The sequence below is a fragment of the Anguilla rostrata genome, chromosome 12 (genome assembly GCF_018555375.3).
Source record: "Anguilla rostrata isolate EN2019 chromosome 12, ASM1855537v3, whole genome shotgun sequence".
Taxonomy (NCBI): domain Eukaryota; kingdom Metazoa; phylum Chordata; class Actinopteri; order Anguilliformes; family Anguillidae; genus Anguilla; species Anguilla rostrata.
The window spans coordinates 18,497,963-18,516,221 of record NC_057944.1 but is presented as its reverse complement, the minus strand read 5'-3'; the positions used below and the strand labels follow the sequence as shown (position 1 = coordinate 18,516,221).

The 18,259-nt window shown below is 42.4% G+C and overlaps 2 protein-coding genes and 1 pseudogene across 2 annotated transcripts; all 3 read right to left on the bottom strand.

The window, feature by feature from the left end:
• Nucleotides 1-222: 222 nt before the first annotated feature.
• On the bottom strand, nucleotides 223-3,904 carry LOC135236788 (uncharacterized; annotated as a pseudogene).
• A 242-nt stretch (nucleotides 3,905-4,146) lies between these two features.
• LOC135236229 (extracellular calcium-sensing receptor-like) lies at nucleotides 4,147-11,382 on the bottom strand. The gene is made up of 7 exons (XM_064302474.1): nucleotides 11,320-11,382; nucleotides 9,088-9,191; nucleotides 7,890-8,184; nucleotides 6,610-7,407; nucleotides 5,763-5,984; nucleotides 5,548-5,671; nucleotides 4,147-5,261 (listed from the first exon to the last, which is right to left on the bottom strand). The coding sequence occupies exons 1-7, from the start codon at nucleotides 11,368-11,370 to the stop codon at nucleotides 4,348-4,350; spliced, it is 2,508 nt and encodes an 835-aa protein (XP_064158544.1). The 5' UTR covers nucleotides 11,371-11,382; the 3' UTR covers nucleotides 4,147-4,347.
• Nucleotides 11,383-13,607: 2,225 nt separating this feature from the next.
• LOC135236122 (extracellular calcium-sensing receptor-like) lies at nucleotides 13,608-17,952 on the bottom strand. The gene is made up of 6 exons (XM_064302319.1): nucleotides 17,720-17,952; nucleotides 17,054-17,348; nucleotides 15,776-16,573; nucleotides 15,231-15,452; nucleotides 15,016-15,139; nucleotides 13,608-14,702 (listed from the first exon to the last, which is right to left on the bottom strand). The coding sequence occupies exons 1-6, from the start codon at nucleotides 17,950-17,952 to the stop codon at nucleotides 13,789-13,791; spliced, it is 2,586 nt and encodes an 861-aa protein (XP_064158389.1). The 3' UTR covers nucleotides 13,608-13,788.
• Nucleotides 17,953-18,259: the final 307 nt, after the last annotated feature.

Below are 18,259 nucleotides of genomic sequence, written 5' to 3'. Positions count from 1 at the left end.
TCCACAGGAACACATTGTGCCCACCATCCCTGCCTCCGGCACTCGCTAACCAGGTCCTCGCACTTAGCTCGCTTCCTCTCGTAGGCCTCCTCCATCCGGTCTTCCCAGGAAACAGTCAACTCCAGCTGGACCACCTGTCTAGATATTTCAGACATCAGGACCATGTCAGGCCTGAGCATAGTCGCTGCAATTGTGTTTGGGAACTTGAGCTGCTTCCCCAGATCAACCTCTGGTGTCAGTGGAGTCTCTGCATTGCAGCACCTCTCTTGCACGGATGACCATGAACTCCTTAGTCAGGCTACTGAATGGGAGCCATAGCTTGTTCTTCTGCTCATACAAGGCGATGCTGCTCAGGCTTCATGGCAGGCCCAGCCATCTGTGGAGGAATTAGCTAACCTTACTTTTGAAGCTCTTGACAGTTGTCAGTGGGACCTAATAGACTACCAAGGGTCATAGGAGATGAGGGAGAATGCTGTGCTGGTATGTCCAGGCCTTGAACTTCCCTGGCAGCCATTATTTGTCCACTGTCGTCAGCCATGACTCCAACTCCTTACTGGTTGTCTGGAGTGATGCAGTGTCCTTCAGGGTGCAGTCAAAGACCTTGCCTAGACTCATGACTAGCTTCTCAGTGACAGATGGAATCTGGATACCTCCTAGGGAGAAGCAAAAATTGTCTGTTACCTTCCCCTGCTTCACAACCAATGACCACGGTGATGAGTCCATCAAGGCCTTGGAGAATCTATCTGCATCCAGGCACCGATGTAGTTGTCACTGTCAAGTCGTCCATGAAGGCTCTGATGGGGGGCTGTCGGACATCAGACTAGATCAAAGGACCTCTGCACTCCACTTCTGCTTATTTAACCAGCATATCCTTAACTAAGGAAAATAGGGTCACTGAAATGTTAAATCCTGTGATTATCCCCTTCTCCAACCAATGCCATGCTGTTGTTGTAGTTCCACAGGTGACTCTCAAACTGAAGCAGTTGTAATAGTCCAGAATGAGGTCCCTGATCTTGCCTGGAATGTGGTGCCAGACAACTGCTACTTCCACCAGCTTATGTGGTATGGACCCATAGGCGTTGGCAAGGTTCAGCCACAGAACAGCCAGATCTCCTCTACCTTCTCTTGCCTTTCTGATGAGCTGATTGACAACCCCTGTGTGCTCAATGCATCCTGGCACTTTTGGGACACCCCCCTTCTCCACTGAGGTGTCGATGAAGGAGTTCTTCAGGAGGTTCTCAATCAGGCATCGGGCAACGATACTAAAGAATACCTTGCTTTCAACACTGAGGGATGAGATAGTTCTGAACTGCTATTCTGAACTAAACAGTCTATTAGTGACAAACAGATTGCATATTTTTGCTTTAGCATGCTAACGTGCTGGGATTGCAAGCCAGGCAAAAGTGTAGACAGATCTGGTGTGCTATGTGAGGTGTGAATGTATGTATCTTTTGGAATATCCTGCTGTGTTGTAATTTTGAATTTTGGTCTTTGTACATCCTTGGATTACTTTGGGACAAAAGCTGTGGTTTGGCATCTGCTTTCATTATTTTCTTGGGTGACTGCCCATGTCTGTAACCTTTGTTAATTGTTTTAAGGTAGTTGAACCTTGTCTTTAGATTAGACGTGAATATTTGTTGTAACTTCAATTTATCAATTTTCATCTGGTTGTGAATTGTACATTTTGATAAAGGTTAATCCAACACTTTGCTCTGCCTATCAATGAATTTGGTGATTTAATTGATAATTGATATCTTAGATTATATTTACCAAATTAAATCAAATAAATATATTTTACATGTTGGTGAGGTGTTTTAACTGTTGATGCACTTGTGCTCATTATTCAGAGTGCCGGACGTCAAACGAGGGTGTTAACGGTTAAAACTGCTGGGTTCAGAAAATGAAACATATTTCACATAGTTCTGACTCGCCAGATAGGTGTTTAATTTATGCCACAACAGAACAAATGTACTAGAGAATGCAACTGGAGAAGACTGAGGCTGGTTGGCACAGAGGTTGTTTGGCAGCTATTTTCTGGTATTTTGAAAGTCAACTTTCACTTTAGGCTACCTGGTGACATGTGACATTGACTGATACAGCTGTTTGGATCAAAAAGATAAAATATAAGACAGGAACTAGATAATATTATACAGTCTTGTAATAGATTTATTAAGATAGATCGGCTGTTTGTGTTATGTAACATTGAATTGTAGTGAATTACCTTACTTTGTGTTAACTTTTAAAGCTTTTAAGACTGTTAGGTGTACCCCCGGCCCCCGCCGCATTCGTTTTTACCCCACCCACAGGGTTAAATGTAACATTTCACTCCTGGTACTTTCAGTCAGATTGCTAGTGAATGGTATGTCCCAGAAATGTAATTGTTGTGTGTAATCATAGCCAAGGGATGTAGGTTGTTTGTAATTAAAAATGATGAATCTATTTCTAGTAATATTTTCACAATTGAGCCAAATACAAAAACCATTAGTTAGTTCTGCACTCTCACCAAACTGCCAACTTACTAAAGGAAACACTTAAGTAATGAGGGATACAACGTATAATGAAAGCAGGTGCTTCCACATGGGTGTTGTTCCTGAGTTAAACAATTAACATTACAGCTTGCTCATGGTTGTATACAAACATTCTGGACAGGGAAACTTGCCTGATATTCTATTTTTGCTGGCATGACTTGTAGAAAAGCTCTCATTGTCATTGAAAGAGGAGTGGTTGGGCGGGCATGTTTGTTAGGAGCTTTTAAGTGACTGAGACTGCTGAAATTTTTCATAACTTGGGCCACCAATTTGTCTTTCTTTGTTTTCTCACATGGTACTTCAGTCCTCCATCAGCTAGAGGTTTCAATAGCCTCTTCTCAAACAATTATCCCCTTTGTACCACCTCAGTAACCTAAGTTGATGAAGTTATTGCCACTAATTAAGCACAGATGATGATTGACAGTAATGTTTACAAGCAACGGTCACATGTTAAATCCAGTTTGATTACTTACTGCCGTGGACATGCTGCAGTATTTGTAAGTGTTGTACAAGGGCATGATCTGTTTTGTTAGCAGTGGGAAATGCCCATGATAAAAATGAGAGCAGTTATATAACACTTCACTTTCACAAAAAAGTCAAATAAAAATAAATTCATGATAACCGTTGACATATCAGTTTAAATCCCAACAGACCACATGGTGGAAACAAACTGGTGGCCCTATTTAAGAGGAACAGTGGCTAAGATGATGTTGGCTTTGAAGTCTGTGTAAAAGACCACATCAACTACGGGCAACCATGGTCAGCACGCATACTTCTCAAATGGGATGTCGTTCTGTTTGTTCAAGATTCAAGGCAAAATGGATGAGCAAATCAACTGAACGCAAATATTAATCTTGGTCATGAGCGGGTGATTTCATAAAGAAAATTATTTTATGGCTCTAGAACACATGACCACCCCCCCCCCCCCCCCCAAAAAAAAAAGACATACATTTTGTCACTAACAACCGTTAGAATTGCCAAATCCCTTGCTTGTTACCACTTACTTTCCAAATTATAACTATAATTGGACAACTGTACTGAAGAGTTTTTCATGCTGACATAAGTGGCTAATGCTGTGATTCTAATAAGTGTCAGAAGTAGAGAAATGGATGTGTGTGAACTGCATAGCTCTATCAGTCTCATGAACCTCAATGGACCTCTGCTAGCTGTGGAGGTGACAGTATAACAATGCTTGATTTTTCTCAGTTTCACATACTTCAATGCATAACAGATGTTCATTTTATGCCCAGAAATTAATTCCTGTTTACCCCTTCTGTTAGATGGAGAATGGCTGGTGGACAAACAAGCATGTCTGATCACTGTTGTATTTTTTTGGTTACCAGGGAGCTGTCTGCTGGATATCTGTTGGGGTCCATTCTAAAGTTATATTAACACAAGGTTTTCAATCAAATGATCACCAGACAAAAAATACTCTGCCCTCAAAAAGAATGAGCTGAAAACAGCTACGCCCTCCCAGCCCTGAATAACAAAACTTTTGTTAGAATGGCAGCTGCAACAAGTTTCAGTGAAGTTCCAGTCTTGCACCTTTGCTCAATGCATTTTCAGTGAATACTGAACAATTGCACATCATGCACTAATGCCAGAAAACACAAACACCCTGATTAATCAATCTTTATTGATGGTATACAATCCCCAAGGGTCTGTGGCTCCTGCTAAGTTAATATTACAAATGAAAAATTTGGTCTTCAGAGATATTCAAATATATGCACTTTTTCACTTAAAGGAATATACCGAAGAAATATATTGAAAGTTTAAAATACAATCATACATCAACATTACTGAGATTTTCTTTTGTGCTTCAGAGAGATTTTGATGATATTTTCCCCATCATGTGCTTTTTGGTATTTTTCTCAGGCTGAAACAATATTATGAAGCATTTAGGGACAAAAATGCAAATGATCAAACCAAAGCTGGAAGCTAAAATAGCAAAGATCTCCACAGCTACAGTGAACTTTCCAGGTGAGCTGACATAAGCTGGTATAAAGGTGATCCAGACTGCACAGAATATGAGCATGCTGAATGTGATGAATTTGGCTTCGTTGAAGTTGTCAGGCAGCTTACGAGCCAGAAAAGCTAAAACAAAGCACAATATAGAAAGGAGTCCAATATAGCCCAGTACAGCCCAGAACCCCACTGCTGATCCTACATCACATTCTAGAATGATCTTTTCTTTGTAGTGAATCATGTTCTCGTTGGGGAAAGGAGGCGATATTGTTAACCAAAGTACACAAATTAGGACCTGTATGAGAGTGAAAGCAAGAACACTCAGTCTCTGCTGGGGAGGCCCAAACCACTTCATGACATTACTGCCTGGAAGTGTAGCCTTGAAAGCCATTAACACCACTATTGTTTTTCCCAGAACACAAGAGATGCAGAGGACAAAGGTGATCCCAAATGCAGTGTGGCGTAACATACAGGACCACTCAGATGGTCGGCCGATGAAGGTAAGAGAGCAAAGGAAACACAGTTTCAGTGAAAAGACCAGCAGGAAACTCAGCTCTGAGTTGTTGGCTTTCACAATGGGAGTGTCTCTGTGTCGGTAAAACACGGCAGCCACTGTGATGGCTATGCAGGCCCCAGTCACCGAACAAGCTGTCAGGATAATCCCCAGAACCTCGTGGAAGGACAAGAACTCCACAGGTTTGGGTACACATTCATCCTTCTTAGCATTCGACCAGTAGTCAGCTGGACAGGTGATACAGTCCAGGGAATCTGCACAAAAGAGAAAACCTCGTTGTTCAGGAGTGTGCAGAAGAGATCAGGGCAAAAAAAAAAAAAAACAGGTCTGTGGGATTGAAACATCTGACTAGTTTTGGGCTTCAGATTCTTACATTGATATTAAACGCATCAAATTGTCTTGCCTAAGCTCATTAAGTTGCAGGTGTGTCCCCCAACATGTGAGAACCTGCAAAGTACATATTCCAAATTTAGTTATGCTAAATTCAATATATTTAATATGCTACATATACAGTAGCTAATTATTCCGGCTTCTCTGTACCTGTAGCATTGCTGATTTCTCCCTCAGCACAAGGTACACAGTCATAGCAGCAAACAGGCCTTCCTCTCTGCACAGCCTTCCAAGTGCCTGGTGGACAGCTCTCACTACACACTGACACGGGCACCTTCAAACAAATATCACAGCAATGGACATGGAGCCAACTATGGCAAGCCACCATATTTGTATAACAAAATCACATTTGAATGTGAAATTACCTTTGGCTGGCCACCTGCCCAGGTAATGTTTCTGTTCATGATCAATACCTGTCCATCTGGAGCAGATGCATCATAGTGGCCCACAGTCACAAACTCCATGTGCCCATCCCTCATCATCTGCCAGTTCACCAGCTCATAAATGGCCACCGGATCCCCATTGGCATCAAAGGAGACTTTGTACCCGTTCCTGGAGAAGTTCACTTTTCTCAGGTGCTCCATGACCTGATGGGAGGAAGCCAGAGGACTGATAGTACACCTGCTAGTGACCAGCTCAACTTTCACTCAACCTTCACGTTAACCATCCACACAGTATTCTGCAGTAACCACATCCCTGCAGTTCTTGCAGTGGTATATGCCTGTCCCAGGTCTTTCACATTCCACATCAGTGTTCACCATGAAAATAATCTGTTCTGCTGATTGAAAGGCATTTAAGTGACTGAATGTTATATTTTGTTGTGGCCTTTTAGGTTGCAGGTTGTGTGTTGTATCTTAGACCTTCCCCAGCAGTGGTATACAGGTATGTCTTTCTCAGATTTTTGCTGCCAGCATAAAAATTAGTCGATCTTTCACATTCCACCTGAGTATATTCACCTTGAAAATAACCTGTTCTTCTGATTAAAAGGGATTTAAGTGACTGGATGCTATATTTTGTAGTGCCCTTTTATTGTAGTATGTTGTGTAATATAGGTTAAAGTGTGCTTTCTGAGTCATTATTTGCAATCTGTATCATAGTATTGAATGCTCTCTAAATCACACTGGTAAAGGGCATCAGCCAAATAATAAAAATAATAATATTGTTGATACCCATATCCATTATAGTGGAAAGTTTGTGCAATGGACTGTTTACCTGCTGTGGCCCAACTAGGATGCTTCTGTTGCAGTGGGGTGGAATGTTAGGTTTGCCTGTGCAGATGATGCTGTGTATGGCATGGGCTATTGCATACACAGCCTTGTACACCATGTTGGAGATGCGCAGCTGGGATGTGTCTGTGTAGGGGTTCAGCAGATCTCGCAGATTCTGGTTTCCATCGCATGTTTTCTGGCCCGCTGCAGTCTGACTTCCCCCCAGGCTGCAGTTAAAAGCGCTCTCCCAGAACTCTGTGAGGAGTGGTGAGTGGGAAACCTGTGCCGGCCCCAGGTCCAACAGGAAGTCTCGCAGCCCTGGAATGACTGAGCGGGGGATGCCAAAGCCGATGGCCCCGGCAAACAGACGGAACTGCAACATCATGTGGTTAGTGACCCAGGCCTCACTCCCAATCCACTGTAGCGGGGCCATCAGCATGCCTTCCAGCTCTGACAGCAAGACCAGCATTTCGCCTGTGGCTACGAATGCCACAATGACGCGGGCTGTGGACCTGCTGATGACCTCTGCCACGTGTCGCACTTTTGCACGGGGGCTGGTCCTGTAGAGTGCCTCTGAGTACTCCACGCAGATGCCCTCTGCCTGTGCAGCCTGCAGGAAGGCAGCCATCCCACTGTTCCCATAGTCTGAGTCACTCCTCACCGCCCCAATCCAAGTCCAGCCAAAATGCTTGACTAGTCTAGCCAGAGCAGCTGCCTGGTAGTAGTCACTTGGGATGGTCCTGGAGAAGGTGGGGTACTGCAGCTTGTCACTAAGACAGGAACAGGTGGCAAAATGGCTCACCTATAGCACCGTGAAAGGAAAGATGCACATTTTTAACAGTGAATGCAACTTAATTCTAATCAGGAATATAAGTGAACCACCATATCTGTCTACCTACCTACCTACCTATCTCTCTATTTAGAACTAATACAGTAGAATTTTGCACTAATTCCTGTGGCCATTCAACAAATTCAATATCTCCTGTAGAGGAATCTTGTACAAAGAAATATTGTCGCTACTTTGGGAAATGATGGTAAAGTAGTAGTAGTAAGCAGTAGTAAGACCAAGTTGCCATGAAAGCAGTAAGCTTATTATGCAAAAAATATTTTCCATTTGTCTATTAAATACTTAATATAATAATATGAACACAATAGCCTATATATTAATCATGTATCTTTACATTTATTCCACATACATTTTTGAATGCAAGGATTATTATATCGTAATAATATCAGGTAATTTATCAAAAAAATAAAATGGAGGACTGGGCAGGAGGAGCTCACCTGGGGGATGCTGAAGGGTCCAAGAATTCTGGACATGGCGATGGAAGGAGTGGAGCTAGACTCACCCACAACAGCATGCACGGTGGCAGACTTTGAGCAGGACTGGTTGGGAAAGAAGACTGGCTCTATGCCATTAGCCAGCTGAAACGCCGCCTTCACGGTCACTGGCACAGAGTTGCAGGAGTCATGGATCTGGTAGCCCAGAGTTACACCTGGCAGGAGCTCGGAACTGTTGTTGATCTCCTTGATGGCAAAAACCATGGTCCTAGCAAAGCGCACATTCCGGAAATTCAAACTGTGTGAACAACATGAAGAGTCAAGAACATTGACATAAACATAACAGAATAGGCAAAAAGGTGTGAAATGACAATAATTTAAAATATGCTTTGAATTTGTATTTATTTGGACATGTTTCATATTCTGATTGATAAAAGAGAGAAGCATTACATGGGTTCACCACTGGGGCGACATAGCTCAGGAGGTAAGACCGATTGTCTGGCAATCGGAGGGTTGCCGGTTCAACCCCCCCCTGGGCATGTCGAAGTGTCCTTGAGCAAGACACCTAACCCCTAACCCCTAACTGCTCTGGTGAATGAGAGGCATCAATTGTAAAGCGCTTTGGATAAAAGCGCTATATAAATGCAGTCCATTTACCATGAAGATCAACAGATTATTGTAGACGGTCATCTTGGTATTGGGGTTATAAGAAATAGTTCAAGCTCATCTACATTTTAGCATTTATATTCTGACATCTAGAATTACAGAACAGACATATTTCTAAAGTTGCAAAATTGTCTCTAACCTATATGTGAATACTTGACTGCTGTAAGGACAAACAATGCCTTAACCTGAAGGGGAGACTGATGGAAAAGATATCTTCTGCTAAAAATGTAACAACCAAAATAGAATTGAATGAATATCTTCTAAATAATTTCTAACGTAATAAAACAACAATGAAAACATGTATACAATAAAAACTTAATAGGCTTCTCTTTTAAAACGAAGAGTAAACCTGTGGAGATCATAATAAAATTAAATATTTAGCTATTTAAATTACAGTATATTTATCATACATTCTGCAATTGATCTAAGTAATAACGTTCCCAACATGTTTTGTTTATATTCATGCATCACCAGAATCTTAATGTGTGGCTGCACAGTGGCCACATTGTACAATGCTCTTCCTCTCTTCACTGACCTCCCCATACAGTGCGGCGCTTTGGGTTGGCTGGTGTAGTTGTGCTCAGTGCTGCTCACAAAGTAGTGGATGGAAAAAACGCCTCCGATCACAAAGTCCCCAGGCTGGGATAAAGACGCAGGCCTCGGGGTCCCCTGCAGTGTGCACCCTGACCTTGGCCCTCCCTTTGCCAGGGTGAGAGCTCCAGCCATCAGTGCCAGGACCAGTGTGGTCCATATCGCCTCCATGCTTTAATGACAGGATGTGGCACTCTCTCATGTTTAAATACCCTCCTGGAGCACAGCCTCCTGAGGTCATGGAGAGGAAGAGGCATTCCCTTCTTGGGGAAAACATGCAGAGGAATGGTTTTGTTTTATTTATAAAATGACCAACGGTCATGAATCCATTCTTTACATTTTTTCTCCGGACTTTATTAAACTAGACCTCAGAATTCTAAATTTGGATCTCTATAGACTGAACATGGGGAGATATACATTACATTATAGTCATTTAGCAGACACTCCAGAGCTACTTTTTTTAAAAGCATAAAAATGCATTAAAATGGCAAGATGAAATCCCCTTTTCTCAGCCTCACTCCAGTGCTGCTCATAAATGTCCTTAGTCTACCACTGTAATGTCCTGGGATTAAAAATTTTTTAAATTTTTTTATCTCAAGCTAGCTTCTCTGGGTTTGAATTATTCCATCATTTAAAAGTTATAAAAATGAACATTAGATGAGAACAATGGGAAACTGTTAAGTCCAGGGACTGTCACAGGCAGGTAGCAACAGCCAGTCAAACTCACCAATTTAGCTCGGGCACTCTGGGTTGGTCTATTCTGAGACATACTCCATTGCCAGGGGCATTCACCTTATCTAATAGCTAATATCGACAGCATCAGCCAGTCAGTGTCTGAAATGGCTAGCAGGCAATCTGTGTCGAATCCAGTGAAGCAAGGGTGTAACCATATGGCTGGCCAGTTCATTGAACATCATGTACCGTATTGTCTTTGCTATCTGTTAGCTAAATAGCTAATTACAGCTGGCATGACTAGAAATGTTTTTAGTAGCTAGGATCTTCATGACAACTCTCCAGTAAAGCTAACGAGACTTCATAGCAAATGCTCGATCTACTATGATATGGCTAGCTAGCACTAACGTTTCAAATTGTTTTACTAGTTAGCTAGCTAGCTAGATGTATATATATATATATATATGTTGTAAGTGCACATTTTTGATGTCTTAGCCTAGAATACTTAATGTTGTTAGCAGGACTAAATGTATGTTTATCTTAAGAAGAGCTAATTTATGTCTGGGAATACCACTGGTTCTGTTTCTAGTACTGTAGGTTATCCCTGTTTTTACCAAGTTGGACTGATGACATCTTGTGGAAAGCATAGCTATACTTAATTGTTACGGTTTAAGTTACTGGCTTTTCCATTATGTTTTGTGTTGGAGCATGCCATTGTGAAGAACCAACATAGCAAATGTAAATTCAATTTCTCTTAGTAATGGGAATTTCAATTATATTTAATTGGTGAAAATAAAATACTTTCTTGTTATATGTGATTGATTGCTTGTGGAAAATAACATAGTGGGTTGGGGGGTGTTAAATGGTGACTATGCCTACTATACTATGACTATGTGGCTATGTTTGGGAAGGATATTCTTTGCACCTATGGTGCTATACTCAATATGTACTGCAGTGTTACAGAAAACATTATTTATAGTTGAGACCAAAAGTTAGGCTAAAGATATTCAAATTCAATTTTTCACAACTCCACACATTTCATGTTACCATAAATTTCCTGTATTAAGTCAATTGTGGTATCTACTTTATTTCCATAAGAGGTTATTTCAAAATAATAGCTAAGATACTGATTCATTTCAGCTTTTATGTACTATATCAGATTTTCAGTGGGTCAAACGTTTACATACACTTTGTTAGTATTTGGTGTCATTGCCTATTAATTGCTTAAATTGAATCAAATTTTTGGGGTAGCCTTCCACAAACTTCTCACAATACTTTGCTGGAATGTTTGCCCATTCCTCATGACAGAACTGGTGTAACTCAGTCAGGTTTGTGGGCCTCCTTGCTCGGACACGCTTTTTCAGTTCAGTTCAGAGGGATTCAGGTCAGGGCTTTGTGATGACCACTCCGATACTTTCACTTTGTTGTCTTTAAGCCATTTTGTTACAGCTTTGGAGGTATGCTTAAGATCATTGTCCTGCTGGAAGAGTTTGAACTTTCTAGCTGATGTCTTGAGGTGTTGCTTCAGTATTTCTAGATAATCCTCCTTCCTCATGAACCCATTATGGTAAATGGACTGTATTTATATAGCGCTTTTATCCAAAGCGCTTTACAATTGATGCCTCTCATTCGCCAGAGCAGTTAGGGGTTAGGTGTCTTGCTCAAGGACACTTCGACACGCCCAGGGCGGGGTTTGAACCGGCAACCCTCCGACTGCCAGACAATCGGTCTTACCTCCTGAGCTATGTCGCCCCATAAAAATGGTAATGGTAAATGGACATTTTTTATGAAGTGTACCAGTCCCTTTTCCAGCAAAACACCCCCACAACATTTTGCTGCCGCCCCCATGCTTCACAGTTGGGATGGTGTTCTTTGGATTAAAAGCCTCACCCTTTTCCCTCCATAAATAGAGCTGATTATGGCCAAACAGATCAATTTTTGTTTCATCTGACCAGAGAACACTCCTCCAAAAGGCTAGGTCTTCGTCCTGGTGATCAGCTGCAAACTTAAATCTGGATTTTTTATGCCAGTCTTGCAGTAGGGGCTTCTTCCTTGCGCGATAGCCTTTCAAGCCACAGCGATGTAGGATTCTCTTAATGGTGGATGTAGATACTTTGGTACCTGATGCCTCCAACTCCACCAGTTCCTTTGTTGTTGTCTTGGGGTTCAGTGGAACCTTTCGGACCAAAGTTTGTTCATCCATGGGAGTTATTTTCTGCCTCCTCCCTGAATGATGCAGTGTCTGTGTGTTCCCAAGATTTTAATATTTGCATACAATTGTTTATACAGATGCTTGTGATACCTTGTTTGGAAATTGCTCCTAAGGAGGAACTGGCTTTGTGGAGGTCCACAATTTTTTTCTGAGGTCTTGGCTGAGTTACTTGGATTTTCCCATGGTATCCAGGGCAAAAAGTCAGTAGCTCTAAAGGTAGGCCCTTAAATACAGCCACAGGTGCCAATTAGCTCCCAATTAACTCCTAATTATGACAATTAGCCAATCAGAAGCTTCTAAAAAGTCATTACATCAATTCTGGAATCTTCCAGATTGTTTAAAGAGACAGTCAACTTGGTGTATGTAAACGTTTGACCCACTGGAATTCTGATATGGTGAACTAAATCTGAAATAAATCTCTCTAATCGATTGTTTGGAAATTACCTCTGATGTGAACAAAGTAGATGCCCTAATTGACTTGCCAAAAGAAATCTATGGTAACATAAAATGTGCAGAGTTGTGAAAAACTGAGTTTGAATATCTTCAGCCAAGCTGCATGTAAACCTTTGGCCTCAACTGTACCACAACCCACAGATAACCCTTTGACAAACCATTGAAGTACCAAATATGTTCTGTGTTACCACTTACATTCCCCATTATCACTTTAACTGGACTATTGTACTGAAGAGTGTGTCATGCTGAAATAAGTGGTGAATGCTGTGTTTCTAGTAATGGTCAGTGGAGAGATTTACTTTTGTGAACTGCTTAGCTCAATCACTCTCATGAACCCCAATTAACCTCTGCTGGCTGTGGAGGTCACAGAAGAAAATTGTTTGATTTTATTCACACTTTCACACTATTCCAAAACCAATCATATGTGGCAGGTGTTAATTTTATGCTCAGAAATCAAAATACGCCCTGTACACCCCTTCTGTTAGATGGAGAATGGTCAGTGGATAAACAACAAACAGCATGTGATCATGCTGTATTTCTTTGAATCCCAGTGAGAAATCCGCTGGATATCTGTGGGAGTCATTACATTACATTACATTATAGGCATTTAGCAGACGCTCTTATCCAGAGCGACGTACAACAAGTGCATAGGTTTCATGATGTAGAGGCGCAAAAGAAACACTAGAGTGAAGTAAGGATCGTAGTGCCAGAAGTGACCACATCGATCAGGACTCCAACCCTGTAGAGTAAGTCCCTTTCTAAAGTCATATTCACACAGGTATTTTCAATCAAATGATTACCAGACAAAAACATGTCTCTCCTCCTGAGCCTAAGACAGCTATGCCCTCCCAGCCTGGAAAAACAAACAACCCCTTGCTTGATGATGATGTATATTGTTAGGCTGGCAGCAAACTTCAGTCACACCTCCTGCACCCCTCTGCAGCACACAAAGGAGTAAGACTGACTCTGTCTGCCCTCCAGCAACAGCACTCTGCAGACAGGCTTTGCTCCTTCTAAATCTAAAACTAAGTTCTAATCTTGTTACTTTGGTGCATTTTCAGTGAGCACTGAACAACTGCACAATTTACACAAAAGGCAGAAAACACAGGCATTCTGATTTATTAATGTTTTATTGGTGGTATGAAATCCCTGATGGTCTTAGGCTCCAGCGAAATTAGCATTGGTAGTAAAAATATCCTCAGAGATTTTACAGATATATCTGTTTTTCACTAAAAGAAATATATTATAATTTAACAAACATATGGCATACAATCATGCATCAATATTACTGAAATTTCTTCATGTGTTTCAGAGAGATTTTGATGGCATTTTTCCCATCATGTGCTTTTTGGTGTTTTGCTGAGGCCGAAACAATATTATGAAGCATTTAGGGACAAAAATGCAAACAATCAGACCAAAGCTGGAAGCTAAAATTGCAAAGATCTCCACAGCTACAGTAAACTTTCCAGGTGAGCTGACATAAGCTGGTATAAAGGTGATCCAGACTGCACAGAATATGAGCATGCTGAATGTGATGAATTTGGCTTCATTGAAGTTGTCAGGCAACTTACGAGCCAGAAAAGCTAAAACAAAGCACAATGTGGAGAGGAGTCCAATATAACCCAGGACAGCCCAGAACCCCACTGCTGATCCTACATCACATTCTAGAATGATTTTTTCTTTGTAGTGCTTCATGTTCTTGTAGGGAAATGGAGGTGATATTGTTAACCAAAGCACACAAATAAGGACCTGTATGAGAGTGAAAGCAAGAACACTGAGTCTCTGCTGGGAAGGCCCAAACCACTTCATCATATTACTGCCTGGAAGTGTAGCCCTGAAGGCCATTAACACCACTATTGTTTTCCCCAGAACACAAGAGATGCAGAGGACAAAGGTGATCCCAAACGCAGTGTGGCGCAGCATACAGGACCATTCAGAGGGCTGGCCGATGAAGGTAAGAGAGCAAAGGAAACACAGTTTCAATGAAAAGAGCAGCAGGAAGCTCAGCTCTGAATTGTTGGCTTTCACAATGGGAGTGTCCCTGTGTCTGTAAAACACGGCAGCCACTGTGATGGCTATGCAGGCCCCAGTCACCGAACAAGCCGCGAGGATGATCCCCAGAACCTCGTGGAAAGACAAAAACTCAACAGGTTTGGGTACACATTTATCCTTCTCAGCATTTGTCCAATAGTCAGCTGGACAGGTGATACAGTCCAGGGAATCTGCACAAAAGAGAGAAAACCTCATTGTTCAGACATCTGCAGGAGAGGTCAGGGCATGAAAAACAGGTTCTGAGGGTTGTGGGATTGAATCATGTGACTAGTTTTCTGCTTCAGATACTTGTAAAAACTCATCAACATTGTCTTGCCTAAGCTCATTGAGCTGCAGGTGTGTCCACAAATGTGCAAAAGCCTGCAATGGCTTTTATAAAAATATACATATTCAGAATTAACTCATGTTAAATGCAATACAGTGTGCTACATAGATGTTACAATAATGTCCTACACAGAGTTAATTATTTCAGCTTCTCTGTACCTGTAGCATTGCTGATTTCTCCCTCAGCACAAGGGACACAGTCGTAGCAGCAAACAGGCCTTCCTCTCTGCACAGCCTTCCGAGTGCCTGGGAGACAGCTCTCACTGCACACTGACACAGGCACCTTCAAACAAATATCACAGCAATAGGCATGGAGCCAAATCTGACATGCCACCATATCTGTTTAATGAAATCACATTTGAATGTGAAATTACCTGTGACTGGCCACCTGCCCAGGTAATGTTTCTGTTCATGATCAACACCTGTCCATCTGGAGCAGATGCATCATAGTTGCCCACAGTCACAAACTCCATGTGTCCATCCCTCATCACCTGCCAGTTCACCAGCTCATAAGTGGGCACCGGATCCCCATTGGCATCAAAGGAGACTTTGTACCCATTCCTGGAGAAGTTCACTTTTCTCAGGTGGTCCATGACCTGATGGGAGGGAATAAGAGGGTTGATAGTACAACTGTCGGTAACCAACTCAACTTCCAATCAACCTCCATGTTAACTATCCACTCCCCAATAACCACATCCTCACAGTCTCAGCAGTGATATGTGCCTTTCCCAGGTTCTTATGGCCAGCATAAAAATGAGCAGGTCTTACACATTCATCATGAAAATAACCTATTCTGTGGATTTAAAGGGATTTTTGAAGTGACGGAATGCTAAATTTTGTTTGGCCATTTAGGTAGTAGGTTTCGTGTGTTGATGTCCTTATCCATTATAGTTGAAAGATTGTGTACTGGACTGTTTACCTGCCGGGGCTCAACTTGGATACTTGTGTTGCAGTGGGGTGGAGCGTTAGGTTCGTCTGTGCAGATGATGCTGTGTATGGCATGGGCTATTGCATACACGGCCTTGTATACCATGTTGGAGATGCGCAGCTCGGATGTGTCCGTGTAGGGATTCTGTAGATCTCGCAGATTCTGTTTTCCATCGCATGCTTTCCTCCCCGCTACAGTCTGACTTCCCCCCAGGCTGCAGCCGAATGCGGTCTCCCAGAACTCTGTCAGGATTGGCGAGTGGGAAACCTGTGCCGGCCCCAGGTCCAACAGGAAGTCCCGCAGCCCTGGAATGACTGAGCGAGGGATGCCAAAACCGATGGCACCGGCGAACAGACGGAACCGCAACATCTTGTGGTTAGTGACCCAGGCCTCACTCCCAATCCACTGTAGTGGGGCCATCAGCATGCCTTCCAGCTCCGATAGCAAGACCAGCATGTCGCCTGTGGCAGCGAATGCCATAACGATGCGGGCCGTGGACCTGCTGATGACCTCTGCCACGTGTCGCACTTTTGCGCGGGGGCTGGTCCTGTAGAATGCCTCTGAGTACTCCACGCAGATGCCCTCTGCCTGTGCAGCCTGCAGGAAGGCAGCCATCCCACTGTTCCCGTAGTCTGAGTCACTCCGCACCGCTCCGATCCAAGTCCAGCCAAAATGCTTGACTAGTCTAGCCAGGGCAGCTGCCTGGTAGTAGTCACTGGGGATGGTCCTGGAGAAGGTGGGGTGCTGCAGCTTGTCACTAAGACAGGCACAGGTAGCAAAATGGCTCACCTACAGCTCCATGAATGGAAAGATGCACAATTTAATCTGTGAATACAACTTTATTCTAATCAGGAATAGTGAACAAATATATCTGTCTACCTACGTGCCTAACTACCTACCTACTTATCTGTTTATACATTAGCGCTATACACAAATTCCTGTAGCCATTCAGCAAATTCAAAGTCTCCTGAAGGAGGAATCTTGACAGCAAGAAATATTGTGGCTATATTGGGAAATGATGGTAAAGGTGTCTATTCACTGAAACAGCAGTAAGACCAAGTTGCCATGATAGCAGCAGGTTTATTATTCAAAAATATTTTCCATGCGTCTGTGGATACATAAAGACAAAATATGAACAAAATATCCTATATATTAATGGTTTGTCTCTATATTTATTTCAAATACATTTTTGAATGCAGGGATAATTACATCAGTAATTTCAGTTAATTATTGGAACATGCAATGGGGGACTGGACAAGAACAGCTCACCTGGGGGATGGCAAAGGGCCTGAGAATTCTGGACATGGCGATGGAAGGAGTTGAGCTAGACTCACCCACAACAGCATGCACGGTGGCAGACTTTGAGCAGGACTGGTTGGGAAAGAAGACTGGCTCTATGCCATTGGCCAGCTGGAACGCCACCTTCACGGTCACTGGCACAGAGGCACAGGAGTCATGGATCTGGTAGCCCAGAGTTACACCTGGCAGGAGCTCTGAGCTGTTGTTGATTTCCTTGATGGCAAAAACCATGGTTCTAGCAAAGCGCAGTTCCCGGAAATTCAAACTGTTTTGAACAAAATGAAGAGTCACAAACATTGACATAAACAAAACAAGAGTATGCAACCTGAAGGTGAGACTGTTGGAAAAAATATTGTTTGCAAAAAATGAAACAACCAAAACGAAATGAAATGCACAGTATACCTTGCTTTCAGTGTAATAACACAACGACATATATAAAACAAAAAACTTAACAGGCTTGTCTTTTATGACGAAGAGGAACCCTGTGGAGATCATAATATAATAAATGTTTTGCTATTTAATTTACAGTATATTTACTCTACATTCTGCAATCAATTTAAGTAATATATTTCACAACATATGGCTGTCCCCAAAGTGGCCTCCACATTGTACAATGCTGTTCCTCTCTTCACTGACCTCCCCATACACTGCGGCGCTTTGGGTCGGCTGGTGTAGTTGTTCTCAGTGGTGGTCACATAGTCGTGGATGGAAAAAACGCCTCCGATCACAAAGTCCCCAGGCTGGGATAAAGACTCAGGACTGGGGGTCCCCTGCAGTGTGCACTCCGACCCAGAACTTCCCTTTGCCAGGGTGAGAGCTTCAGCCACCAGTGCCAGTACCAATGCCAGCAGGGTCCATATCACCTCCATGCTTTCAGGACAGGATGTGGCACTCTCTCATGTTTAAATACCCTCCTGAAGCACAGCCCCCTGAGCTCATGGAAAGGAAGAGGCATTCCCTTCTTGGGGAAAAACATTCAGAGGAGTGGCTTTGTATTATTTACAAAATGACCAACCGTCATGACTTCTTTTTTAAATAAGCTATGGCCAAATTAAACTTTTCATTTATTACATGTATAAAAGAGCATAATCTTTTTTTAAATGAAATAGTCTGTTGTCAATTAGATAAATGCATCTTTTTGCAATGCTGTGCAAGTTATGTGAAACATAATTAACA

Excerpts from the sequence above, each read along its gene's own strand:
- LOC135236229 (XM_064302474.1), bottom strand. The coding sequence starts at position 11,370 with ATGAGGAAGGAGGATTATCTAGAAATACTGAAGCAACACCTCAAGACA. Across the intron at positions 7,408-7,889 it reads GACCCTTCAGCATCCCCCAG|GTGAGCCATTTTGCCACCTG; the intron begins GTGAGCTCCTCC and ends ACGGTGCTATAG. Across the intron at positions 5,672-5,762 it reads GGGCAGGTGGCCAGCCAAAG|GTGCCCGTGTCAGTGTGTAG; the intron begins GTAATTTCACAT and ends ATTTGTTTGAAG.
- LOC135236122 (XM_064302319.1), bottom strand. The coding sequence starts at position 17,952 with ATGGAGGTGATATGGACCCTGCTGGCATTGGTACTGGCACTGGTGGCT. Across the intron at positions 17,349-17,719 it reads GCGCCGCAGTGTATGGGGAG|TTTGAATTTCCGGGAACTGC; the intron begins GTCAGTGAAGAG and ends TGTTCAAAACAG. Across the intron at positions 14,703-15,015 it reads AGAAATCAGCAATGCTACAG|ATTCCCTGGACTGTATCACC; the intron begins GTACAGAGAAGC and ends TCTTTTGTGCAG.